Raw genomic sequence first — 13591 nt, forward strand, 5'->3', positions numbered from 1 at the left:
TATGGCTTCCAGTAGATTATATCCCACTTAGAATATATGAAAAAAAGTTTCACCAAAGGGAAAACATTGAAATATGAAAAAACAATAGGGATAGGGAAATCCTGGAGACCAAGGAGAAAAAGGGAGTAATTTTTTGTGTGTTAAAGAGAGGAAAGAGGGATGGGGCCAAGATGGCAGTGTGGAGGCAGGTTCCCCCAAAAAACTCCAAAAGCTACCAAATTATGACTCTAACCAAATTCTAGTGGGGCAGAACCCACAGAAAGATGAAGTGAAACAATTTTCTGAAAACACAGTAGATCCACAGGAAAGGTCTACTCCACCCAGCCTGTGGTTGGAAAAAGCCACAGTGTAGCCCAGGACACAGTCACTCAACACCTGAAGAAACCAGCTCCAGCCTGCCAGGAACAACTTGCAGGGCACCTGGGTCCCTGGGGGCTCCTGGGTCCATGGCAGCAGGAACGGTTTCCAGACTTCTTGTCCCAGTGATTGCAGGAATAGCTTAGAGGATCTACAGGAGAACTCTGCTGCACCAGGGAGCCCAGGTAAGTGTAGGCCTCAGGGCAGTCCCTGGAACCTACAGAACCACTCAGCAGCTGCTTCTGGAGTGCTCAGTTCATGGATGGCAAGGGAGTGGGGAAACATTGCAGAGGTCTCTCTGCTATCCCTGGGACAGGACTCTGCTGCTTTGCCTATATGCAGATTCAGGTCACAATCTGGGCCCTCATAATACCATAGAGGAACATAATACCTGGGCCCCCATAATACTGCTCCAGGGCAAAAATCTGTGATCATCCACAGTCCAGAGCACCAGCCAGGAGAGCAGTAAAAGTCTCTTGGAAGACTTTGGAGGAATTAAGGTCCCTGAGGGGATATATCAAAAAAAAACCCAAAACTTTGAAGGTACAGTAAATTAGGTTATTGGCTGAGGAAATGAGCAAACAACAGAAAAAAAAGAATCTGACCATTGAAAATTACTGTGGTCCCATGGAGGATCAAACTATATACTGAGAAGATGACAAAGTCAAAGCTTCTGTATTCAAAGACACCAAGAAAAAATAGGAATTGGTCTCGTGGTATAGAAGAGCTCAAAAAAGACTTTGAAAAGCAAGTAAGGGAGGTAGAGAGAAAATTTGGGAAGAAAAATGAGAATGAAGCAGGTAAATCATGAAAACCAAGTCAACAGCTTGGTAAAGGAGTTACAAAAAAATATCAAAGAATATAGCTTGTTAAAAACCAGTTTGGGGCCAGCTAGGTGACATAGTGGATAGAGCACAGGTCCTGGAGTCAGGAGGATCTGAGCTCAAATCCAGCCTCAGACACTTAATTACCTAGCTGAGTGATCTTGGACAAGTCACTTAACCCATTGCCTTACAAAAGGTAAAAAAAAAAATTTGGAAAAAGCAGTCCAAAGTTCAATGAAGAGAAGAATGCCTTAAAAAAACAGAATTGACTGGTTGGAAAAAGAGATTTTAAAAGCTCTATGAAGAAAATTACTCCTTCAAATATAGAATGGAGCTAAAGGAAGCTGATGACTTTGTGATAAATCAAGAAACAATAAAACAAAACTGAAAGAATGAAAAACTAAAATAAAATGTGCAATATCTCATTGGAAAAATAACTGACCTGGAAAATAGATCCAGGAGAGATAATATAAAAATTATTGGGCTACCTTAAAGTATTGACCAGGAAAAGAGCCTAGGCTTCATTTTTCAAGAAATAATCCAAGAAAACTGCCTTGAGATCCTAGAAGAAGAAAGTGAAATAGAAATTGAGGGAATCCACTGATCGCTTCCTGAAAAAGGTCATTAAAAAAAGCTTCCCAAGAATATTATAGCCAAATTCCAGAACTCCTAAGTTGAAGAGAAAATATTACAAGCATCCAGAAAGAACCAGTTCAATTACCATGGCGCTATAATCAGGACTACACAGGAATTGGCAATGTCCACATTAAGGACTTGTAGGACTTGAAATACAATATTCTGGAAGTCAAAAGAGCTTGGATTACAAATGAGAATCAACTGTCCAACAAAACTGGACACATTCTTTCAGGGGAAAAAATGGACTTTCAATGAAACTGGGTATTTTCAAACTTACCTGTTGTAACAACCAGAGGGGAACAGAAAGTTTGATCTTCAAGTACAGGACTCAGATGAAGCAGAGACAAGGTCAACAGGAAGGGCTAACTATGAGGGATATAATGATGCTGAACTGCATGTATTCCTGCATGGGAAAAAGATACTGATTCTCATTTATAAGAGCAGTTAGAAGGAGCTAAGATAGACAAGTCACAGGAGGGAGCTGAATATAATGGTATAATATAGCATAAAGATGGAATCAGTGTGTGAAAAGGAATGTACTGGGAAAAAAGGGAAAGGACAGGTAGAATGGGCTAAGATATTTCATGTAATAGAGTCAAGAAAAAGCTTTTGCAATGGAGTAGAAGGCGGGGAAGGTAAGGGGAATGAATGAGCTTTCATTCTCATCAGAAATGACTCAGAGAAGAAATAATATGGACACTTAATAGGGTATAGAAATCTATCTTACCCTAGAAGGAAAAGAAGAGGAAAGGGATAGAAGAAAGGGGACAGGGTGAAGGGAGAGAGGGAGTAGGTGATAGAAGAAAGGGAAGATCAAAGGAGAGGATAGTCAGATAAAACACACTCTTGAGGAGAGACAGGATGAAAGGAGAGAGAGAGAGAGAGAGAGAGAGAGAGAGAGAGAGAGAGAGAGAGAACAGGATAAATAAAGGTTAGAAGGAAGAGAATGGAGGGAAATACAGTTAATGATAGCAACTGGAAAAAATATTGAAGCAACTTTTCTGATGGACTTATGATAAAGAATGCAACCCATCCCAGAGACAGAGCTGATGATATCTGAACACAGACTGAAGTACATTTTTTCCTCTCACTTTATTTCTCTGAGATTCCTCTATCTTTTTGGGAGAGGGGGGTTTATGCTTACTTCCACAACAAGATTATTGTAGTAACGTTAAAATAACCAAATAAATCATTAGACAGAGGAAAGATATTCTCCATCCGTCATATAGGACAAGTACTACATGTCAAATCTGAGTCTTTTTAATTGGCATGAAAGGCATCTTCAGTTTGATGCATGATTGCATCTGGTATGTAGGGAGAGTGCCCAAGTGTTGCACTGATACTTGGGAAATAATAAGGGGTCAAGGGAGGTCTGTTTCTGGAACAACATGAACACAAAGTGAGAAAGAAGATGAGAATGGGTTTCAATGTCCATCAGTGAAGAAAGAATCCTTGTCCCTGAAGTCTTTTTTTAGTTTTGGGGATTTTTTTGCAAAGCAATGGGGTTAAGTGGCTTGCCAAAGCCCACATAACTAGGTAATTATTAAGTATCTGAGGCCATATTTGAACTCAGGCACTCCTGACTCCAGGGCCGGTGTTCTATCCACTGAGCCACCTAACTGCCCCATCCCTGAAGTCTTGAATCTATAGAAACATAATGATAATTTTAGGACTCCTTATTTCCACGATCATTTAAGAAAGTTCTGGGGCATTTTCTTGCCATGAGTTTTCTTCTCTGAAACATGAATCAAATGAAAGGAAGAAAGGAAACATAATGGTGAAAGGTATCACATTCAAGTCACTTGAAGATCACTTGAAGGAATTGGAGAACAGAAGACTTGTGTAGGGAGGACATGGGTCCTGTCATTAAGAACCTGAAGGGCTAGCAAAGGCAAAGGAGAAAACACTTGCTCTGCATGACGCCAGAGACAAAATGAAGAACCAAGGTGGGAGTCACAGAGAGGCAGGTTTAGGCCCATATAAAGAATAACCTTATTATCATTCGATCTGTCTGAAAGCAAAATATTCTGTGTCACTAGACAGTGGGTTCCCTCTCATTAGAGGTGTTTAGGCAGAATCAAGAAAGTGTTGGGGAGACTAAAGTGAATAATACTGGTGAGTGAATTCCTTAAATTCAGGCTGAATTGGAGGACCTCAAAGGTTTTTTCCAGTTATTTGTTATTGTTGAGTTCTTTTTGTTGTATGTCACTTCATGATCCCATTGGTGCTTTTCTCGGCAAAGATACTGAAGTGATTTGCCGTTTCCTTCTCCAGCACATTTTGCAGAAGAGTAATTTGAAGCTAACAGTGACAACTTGCCCAGTATCACACAGTAAATGCTCTGAGATCATATTTCAACTCAGTAAAAGGAGTCTGACTTCAGATCTAACTCTGTGCTAATTACCTCTGAAATTCTACAATGGTGTGAATCACTGATACAATGACTGAAGTTCGTTCTAACTTTTCCTGCCATTTATTTGCTGTGTCTACTTGAAAGATTCTATTGGGGGTGCCTATAGGCATAACTATTCCTCAAACATTATAGGGAACCTACCCTTCAAAGCACAAACAGAGGATTCTGGTTTTCAGGATTGGAAACCGGACCAAAGCCAACATGGTGTAATGGGTCTTTGTTGGAATGAGTTTCTTCTCTGTGGTAAATCTCAAAGTCTGTAAAGATAAGAATTGAGGAATAGAATCAATCTGATGGCTGGAGTGTAGAAGAACAGAAGAAAGGGCAGGAAATTGGTAAGAGATTCTGAGCATGGACTAGGACCAAATGAAAGCTCATTAGTTACGAGCCAAAACCTTGCTAAGCCTTTCCTTATACCAATGACAAACCCTATACCATCATGCCTGTTGAAGCCATACCTGTAACCATGGCAGCAGCAGAGTACCATTGAGAACCCTCAGGTCATGCAAGATCAATAGAAATAACAGGTTGTGTTTGTGAACTTCTGACTCTTGCAATGGAATATAAACTGCTTACAGAAAAAGACTATTTTTTTCTTTTGTATTTCCAATATCCAGCCCAAAGCTAGATGGCAGTGTAAATAGAAAACCAAGTCTGGGGTCAGGAGCAGCACCCATGGGTGCTCCTCCATGGAACTACTTTCATTTTAAACACATAGACATAAAAATCCACAAAACATCAATGCGTTTTTTAAGAAAACCAATAAAAATACAACAGAGGATTATCTGAATTATATGACTAAATGGTTTTCAGACTTTAGTGAGTTCTAACATATATATATATATATATATATATATATATATATATATATATATATATATATATATATCAAAAAAGCTAAATTTCAACAGCAGGGAAAAAATATTAGCTTTTAGCACTAAATCGGGAGTCAGAAAATCTGGATTTCAATCTTATCACTGACACTCTCTGTGTGACCTAAGCTAGTACTTTATTCTCTCTGTGCCAGAGTTTTCTAATTTGTAAACTGAAGGCATTCATCTAAAACATCTAGAGCTACTTCCACCTTCAAGTCTGTGATATGGTCCCTGAATATACACTGATAACACACACTCCCTAGGTGTGTCTGTGTGTCTCTCTATGAACAAGTAGTACAGTACAAAGGATGCTGACTCTGGAGTCAAAATACTTGGGTTCGTATCTCTTGCTTAATACTGGTGTGAGTTTGTGCCAATTACTTGAAACCTCAGTTTCCTCTAGAGGGCAAAGACTCTTATATATGGATTTATATGTTCCCTGCACATGTCCACTTGATCTGTTGATATTTCAGTTGTTGAAAGTGTTCACCAGATTTGTGAGGAAAATATTGATACTTTCTTATTATACTATTTCACGAAATGCCTTTACTTTGGTTTGTGTTATTTGGCTGAATAGAAAAGGTGACCATACTAGTGGGGACTCCTGACCTATGATTTTGAGATGTAATTCCACAGAGAGAACACCATGCTTCAGAATTATATTTCCTCTCCTCCTTGGGAAGTACAATATTAATATTTGTGTAATCCTTGTGTAAAAGGGTCCTACTTTTCTGGGCCCTGAGAAACTCCTCAGAAATATAAATTTGGCTAGCTACCTTTGGGTCTGGGAACATCCTAACAGGTCTCAAAGAGCTGACCCTGGGTAAGGTCACAAGATATACCATAAATTTATCTGAGACTCACAAAGCACTCTCGTAAACCTAATCCTTTTGCTCTATCTGCAAATTCCTAATTCCTCCCAAGACTGCCTCCCCTTCCCCCAGATGAAGCTGGAACTATAAGATATTAAAATCTAATTGCCCCAAACCTATGGGAAGCCCATGGGTATGTGACTCTGTTGGAGGAAACATGCTAAGACATAAAGCAAGACCCTGAACCCCTTCCATCCTTTACTAGCCTCCTATCCATACTAGGCCTAAGTTTTGTATATGTTTGTAATAGAAAGTATATCTAACCACTATCTCTGCTTTTGTATCCTGCTTGCTCCCAATTTACCTCCCCCCCCAAAAAAAATGCTATTAAAAACCCTATCCTCTGAACCCTCATACAGTGTCTGATTTGGGTGATCTTGACCCCAGGCAGCCCCCAGGTATTAAAGGAGCTCCATGTCAAAATTTATCAATTTTTGGTCTCTGTCTCACTTTTTTAGGGGTACAATACTTGCAACAGGACAGAAGACTGAGGCTTAAGCCTGGACAGAGAATATTTTCTTTTACACTCTGTGAATATGGTACCATAGAAAATCAACTGTATGGATCAGAGATGGTTATGTTTAGGTAATCTACTTATGAGTTAAGGAAATTCCACCAGGAGCTGAAAATATAGTTGAGGAAGCTGATGCCTGAGAGATTAAGTGATTTGTCCCTGATGACCCACCCAAGTTGTGGCTGAGGAAGGCTTTGAAATCATCTCTCTTGACTGAAAAGTTTAGCATTTTCCCACATTCCCAAAGGGGACTGGCTTTGATGTCTATCTTGTGTTCCTGTAATTTACTAGAATACAACTCATTAAACTCATTTCATACAAATTTCATTAGAATTCTTTTTCTAAGGGGTGGCTAGGTGGCAAAGTGGGTGGAGCACTGGCCCTGGAGTCAGGAGGGCCTGAGTTCAAATCCAGCCTCAGACACTTAATAATTACCTAGCTGTGTGGCCTTGAGTAAGCCACTTAACCCCATTTACCTTGCAAAATTCTAAAAAAATTCTTTTTTCTAAATTTGCCTTTTGTGAGTAGCTGATCCTTGGTAGCCTGGCTATTATGGGGCCAAAGGGAGACAGGAAATAAGCCCTTATTATCACTATATGGCAAGCACTATGACTTATGCTTTAGAAGCATAATCTCACTTAATATTTAGTTCATAATTTTCTCATTAACCATATTACATTGTAAATAATTGTAATAATTTGTAATTGTAGTTGTAATAATTACATTATTACATCTTTATGGAATGGCAAGGCTTGGATAAACCATTGAGCAAAGAAGAAAAAAAGAGAAAGAAAGTAGAAAGAGTAGACATTAAGGAATATGACAAAAGGTGTTTGAGTTAGGAAGGCAGAAGGCCAGAGGCTGAAGAAACCCACTTAAAACAGAGGGAAAGAGAGATATTTCTCCCTCCCACCTCCCTCCACCAAGGCATCTTCACATCTTCTCATAATTCAAGTACCTTTTCCCCGCCCCCGCCTCTGATTCCTCTTTCTGATACAGCTTGTAAGTCTCAAAAGTTGATGTCTTAAAACAGGCAAATTTATTATTGCCTCCAAGGACCTCAATCATTCTATTCCCATTTTTATCCAATATGGATTAAAATATTCCCTCAGTCCCTGATTGTTTTCTTGGTCCACTGAGACTTAGAGAAGCATCATCAGAGATTAGACTTTCCTCTTGCGTGACCCCTGACTACTTTGGTTTGACCTGAAAACCCACCATTTCCCATTTGCTAGCCCTGACTCCTCCTTCCCCTCTCACCTCTACAGTCAGGTTTAAATCCTTTACTCCATTGAGCTTTGCAACTTTTCTGAGCAACTTTAAAGCATCATCATATTTCTTGTGGACAATCAGCCATCTAGCAGATTCTGGCAGCCACCTAATAAAATAGTGTGAGATAGATATAGTTAATTCCCCATTTCTCCTTCTTCAAAGACACACTTTTTTGTTGTGTTTGTTTGCTATATGACAGAGCTGGTGTTCTTTATAAAAATTCTACAACTACTTAGTATTTTTTTATCATGCTATAGAAAGTTCAAATGTAAAAGCTATCATCCTCAGTTATGCCACCTCTCACAAGATGGCCAGAGTTACTGATCAACAAAGGTCCATCTTGAATTCATATGAGTCAAGACAGGTTTTTGGTTTCAGCTCAAATTTGTCCTATCCAAAAGACGTTCAAACAGCCCTATCAAGAAAATCTTCAGTAATAATCAATAGATTAGAAAGCATTGAAATCACCCTTTCATTCCTTGAAGTTCTAACTGGGAGTAAATCTGTTCCTTCTCTGTCCCATGGTGACAGAGAATCTCAGGTCCACAATGCAGCAAGAGTTTCATTCTTGTATAAGCAAAGCAAATGCAGATAGAAGAATTAAATCATTTGAATGTGTCTTGAGGGGCGGCTAGGTTGCCCAATGGACAGAGCACTGGCCCTGGAGTCAGGAGTACCTGAGTTCAAATCCAGTCTCAGACACTTAATAATGACCTAGCTGTGTAGCCTTGGGCAAGCCATGTTACCCCCATTGCCTTGGAAAAAAAAAAAGAAACTAAACTAAAAAAAGCTGAATATGTCTTGAATTACTGGCCAAGAAATTGACATTTCCCATCATTCTAAGTGAAACTTGTCTGATCTTTTCTCTTAGAAATGATTTGTTTCTTTGATTTTCAGGCTTTCCTCCAAAATCTCTCCATTCCCTTATTAAGTTAGTAAAAGAAAAAAATAAATCAATATGGTAAGTTTACCATTATGCTATCATAATTATAATTTAAAACAAAGGTCTTTTGAATTTATCTAATATTTCATCTCCATGGTCCTTATTAGAAAAATTAAACATGTTTCATAAACCCTCTTCATATTGTAAATTCAGTTTTTTCCCCTAGACCATCCTTTGAGTGTAGCAGAACAGATTACTCTTCCTTGAACTATGCAATCATTAGTACTGTACTCTAACAAATTTTTATACTCTGATGAGCTAGGAGTCCCCTTAAAAATAAGAGAAAGATTCAAAAACTTGGAAATAAAAGATTCTAATGTATAGAATGCTGATACTACAGCATAGATCACTAACTTCATTTCATACAAATTTTATTGGGACTGTTTTTTTTTTAAATAATCACTCCAATTCCTAAAGTCAGAAACAGTAACATGATTATACAACAAGACTTTCCTAACATTGTTTTTAAGGAAATTTGTGCTATATTGCATTAACATCTTTTATAGATCTGCTGGTAACTATTTCATCAGATGATAAAAAAGTCCTGATAAGTAGATAAGACCTCAAGACTAACACTAGAAGGGCAGCTAGGTGGCGCAGTGGATAAAGCACTGGCCCTGGAGTCAGGAGTGCCTGGGTTCAAATCCAGTCTCAGACACTTAATAATTACCTAGCTGTGTGGCCTTGGGCAAACCACTTAACCCCATTGCCTAGCAAAAACCTAAAAAAAAAAAAGTCACTTCCTTAGGTTCTTATATTAAATGATTTTCAGAGTGGAAAAGCCTAGTCAAAATTCAGGCATAATTCTCATACAGAATCAGAGAAATAAATGAGAGTCTGTTACAAGTAAACCATTTTCAGAACTTAGGTTCTGTTCTTTGCAGGCCAAGAAAGCTAAATGAAATACTATGACCATCACCTGCCACCCCTTTATTCTCCAAGAAGAAGGGTCTCAGAAATGTTTGTCTCAATGAACCATAAAAGTTTAATAATAAAAGACTGGTGAGTGATTATAGTGCATTTTAAAAGCTTCAGGAGGTCTTTTGTCTCCTGGTAGTTTTAAGTTCTTAATCAGTTTTTAAAATCAATGATTTTTAAAATGAAAAATGATTAAAATTTGTCCCAGAATTTTGAGACCATCAAAAGTTTCATGTAAAAAGAATAGAAGTTTATTGATTAATGGATTGATTGTTACAATTCTGAGTTGGGAGGAAGGAAGCAATTATAATATTAAAAGGCATCAGTCAAAGTTTCCATGTTCCCCTGAGATTTCACAGTCTCCTCACATTCTTTCATCTCCTCAAGTAATTGCTCTATTTGACTCTACATTCTTCATACACGAAAAAGCTAGATTCTTCTCAATTGTTCCACTGCCTGCCTCCAAGGTTTTGCCCAACAATGTGCAATCTCCAATAGCTTCCAAAGTAGAAATAGAATTGGTGTTCAGAAGTCTGCTGATAGAAAAATTCTCCTTGAAACCAAGCCCTAAGATCTTGAACGTTGTAGTTATTCACATAATGTTATACACTTAATAATTATCTAGCTGTGTGGCCTTGGGCAAGCCACTTAACCCCATTGCCTTGCAAAAATTAAAAAAAAAAAGAGTACCAAAATGGCATCACTATGTTTCAGACAAATTACAGTGTGTGTCCAACTTTGACTGATTTGCTTAATGCAAGTTCAGAATGCTCTACCACAGGTTGGGCACAAATAGCACCTGGCACAAGGGATAGGTACTCTAAATTTACATGTGTCACATTTCCTTTGAGCTGCTTCAATTCTGTGTTCCTCATAGAGTGCAGTAACCTCACTGATGGGGGCACGCCATGCCAGTATCTCTCATCATGTACAATCAATTCTAAAATTCTTTCAAGGTGTCCTGGTATTGCTTCTTCTGACCCCCTTGTGAGTAGCTACCCTGTGTGAGTTCTCTATGGAATAGTCATTTTAGCAAGTGTACTTCTTGTATTCTAACAATGTGCCCAGCCCATCCTAGATGTACTCTCTGTAGTAATGTTTGAAAGCTTGGCAGTTTATTTCAAGAAAGGATCTCAGTGTCTAGTATCTTCTCCTGCCAGGTAATCTTCAGAATCTTCCTAAGATAATTTAAATGGAAGGAATTCAGTTTCCTGACATGGAGCTAGTAGACTGTCCAGATTTCACAGGCATATAGCACAATGACTCTGTAGACCTTCAGTTTGATAGTCAGTCTAATACATCTGTTCCCCCACACATTCTTTTGGAGCCTCCCAAATACTGAGCTAGCTCTAGCAATGCATGTGTCAACCTCATTATCAATGGGTACCTCCCTGGAAAGGACACTGCTGAAGTAAGTGAACTTGTCCGTGGTACTCAAAATTTCTCCATCTGCTGGAATCAATGGTTCCACATATGGATGGTGTGGTGCTGGCTGATGGAGCAAAATTAGCACAAGCAGCAGAGAATCAATCCCTACTTTCTCACATTTCAGCTTTCAGAGGCTGCCTTGAGTGCACAATCATCTACAAACAGATCATGCACCAACACTCCTTTCACTTTGGTCTTGGTTAGTAGTCTTTTCAAGTTGAAGAATTTGCCATCAGTGTGGTAGCTGACCTTAAGGTCATGTTCATCCTCAGTGAGAACGTGACTGAAAATACTATGCTAAAAGATATGAGAGCAAGGAACCATTCTTGTTTCGCTCCATTGTTATCTGGGAAATCTCAAGAGCATCATCCACTAACCAGAATCCTTGGCAAGCTCATCATCATAAAATTGACATGAGGTGTTGATGAACTTCTCTGGGCAACCAAATTTTGACATAACTTTCCATAAGCTCTCACAACTGATGATATCAAAGGTCTTGATCAGATCTACAAATGTTATATATACAGACTTATGTTCTGTTCCCGGCATTTTTCCTGTAGTTGTCAGGCAGAAAACAACATATTGACTGCTCCTCAACTCTTTCTGAAGCCACACCTGGACCATATAACAGGTGAAGGATCAACCTATTGAGAAGGACTCTGGCAAGAATTGTCAGAGATGGACAATGGAGGCATCCTTGAATTCTTGGGGGATAACCTCTTCAAGCCATATAATCTGGAAAATTTTAGTCAGCATTTGGATAAGCAGTGGACCCCCCACCTTGTAGATCACAGCTGGAATAATCAGTACCAGGTGCTTTGTCAATTGAAAGGAGCCAAATGGCATTCAAAATCTCTTCTTTAGTTGGAGCTTCAGCTGGGGGTAGATTAACTTCAACTTGAGGTAAATGGTCAATGGTTTCTGCATTGGCTGATGATGATCTGTTAAGAACACCATGGAAGTGTTCTATCTATCTATCTATCTCTCTCTAGGATAATGTCCCCTATCGCTGATCAATTTGGCTCCATCAGCACTGGGTAGTTGAGATGTACCATAGGTCTTTGGCCCATAAATAGCCTTTAGGGCATCATAAAAGCATTGTTATTTGTCACTGTCTGCATAAAATTGAATTCCATCTGTCTTCTTACCAAGCCAATAGTCCTGCATCTCTCTAAATTTCATTTGTGCTTTACTTTTGATGGAATTAAATGCTGCCTTCTTAGAAAGGAAAGAACTAAAAAAAATTTTTAAATAAATGGAAGAATTTACCTGCTGGTAAATCCTGTGGAGTTCTTTTTTATCATTTAGCAACTTATGTATTTCCCCATCATTTTCATCAAACCAGTATTTATATTTGTGAGTGTTTTGTTTCAGATAAGCAAATGCACTACTATACACCAGATCATTGAAAACTGCCCACTCTTTTTGTGCTCTACTATTGTCAGCTGCATGTTGGCTCAATTTTCCCTCCAAGTTAGTAACAAACTGTTCCTACTCAGAGACACTGTAATCTCTTTTTTTTTTTTTTGCAAGGCAATGGGGTTAAGTGGCTTGCCCAAGGCCACACAGCTAGGTCATTATTAAGTGTCTGAGGCCGGATTTGAACTCAGGTATTCCTGACTCCAGGGACAGTGCTCTATCCACTGTGCCACCTAGCCACCTCCTAATCTCTTGACATTAATTCTTTTAGGATTAATTTTGTCTTGGGGCCACCACTTTGGTTGAATGTGAATATTTAGCTTAGAGGGGATGAGTCTGTGATCAGTCCAGTACTCTGTACTACATATTGCCTTTGTCACTCTCACATCTTGGCTGTCTCTTCTCCTTAAAGTCACATAGTCTATTAGATGCTCTGAGGGTGCATCAAGGAAATTTTATTGCATTTAGGTAAATGGGAGGCAGTGTTTGTGATGAGAAGGGTGCAAGTCTTGCATAGAAGGTGCCATTGCTGTTGCTATTTCCAACTCCATTCTCCCAAGGACTTCCTGACATGTCTGGTAATCTGATCACCCTGAATTTTGGCACATTGATGGGTTGAGGGTCTCCAGGTCTTCATAAAATTTTTCTTTGACTTCATCAGGATTTGTCATGGTGGGAGCATAGGCATTGATGATAGTGGCTTTTCCCTGGAAGTAGCAATCTTGTTGCTAAATATACCCCAACTTCACAGCACTCCCCTTCACTTCAGCCACTTCAAAAAAGCTTGTAAGCTGGCCTTCATTTGTCAGACTTGCTTCTCTCAGGGTTGCAGCAAGAGTTGTTCATCTTTCAGGTCAACTGTATCTTGAGTGGAATCTTCTCTGAAGAAGTTTTTGTAGATTTTTTGGTGTCTTTACAACATGTGTCTCTACAATCAGGCCAGGGTTGGGTAAGCAGACAATTTTTAGGACACTTTTTCTAACCCTTCCTCATAACAGGAGGTGAGCAATGCAATTCTTAAAAGCTACCCAAGGCAGGGGCAGCTAGGTGGCGTAGTGGATAAAGCACCGGCCCTGGAGTCAGGAGTACCTGAGTTCAAATTTGGTCTCAGATATTTAGT

General features: G+C 39.1%; 1 protein-coding gene across 1 annotated transcript in view; it reads right to left on the minus strand.

The window, feature by feature from the left end:
• Positions 1 to 13591, minus strand: part of LOC141519408 (solute carrier family 22 member 11-like) — a 49214-nt gene that overhangs the window by 24314 nt on the left and 11309 nt on the right. The window contains 2 exon segments of the mRNA XM_074231655.1: positions 4372 to 4487; positions 7752 to 7869. Of these exon segments, the coding sequence (XP_074087756.1) occupies positions 4372 to 4487; positions 7752 to 7869 (234 nt within the window).

The sequence above is a fragment of the Macrotis lagotis genome, chromosome 3 (genome assembly GCF_037893015.1).
Source record: "Macrotis lagotis isolate mMagLag1 chromosome 3, bilby.v1.9.chrom.fasta, whole genome shotgun sequence".
Classification (NCBI taxonomy): Eukaryota; Metazoa; Chordata; class Mammalia; order Peramelemorphia; family Peramelidae; genus Macrotis; species Macrotis lagotis.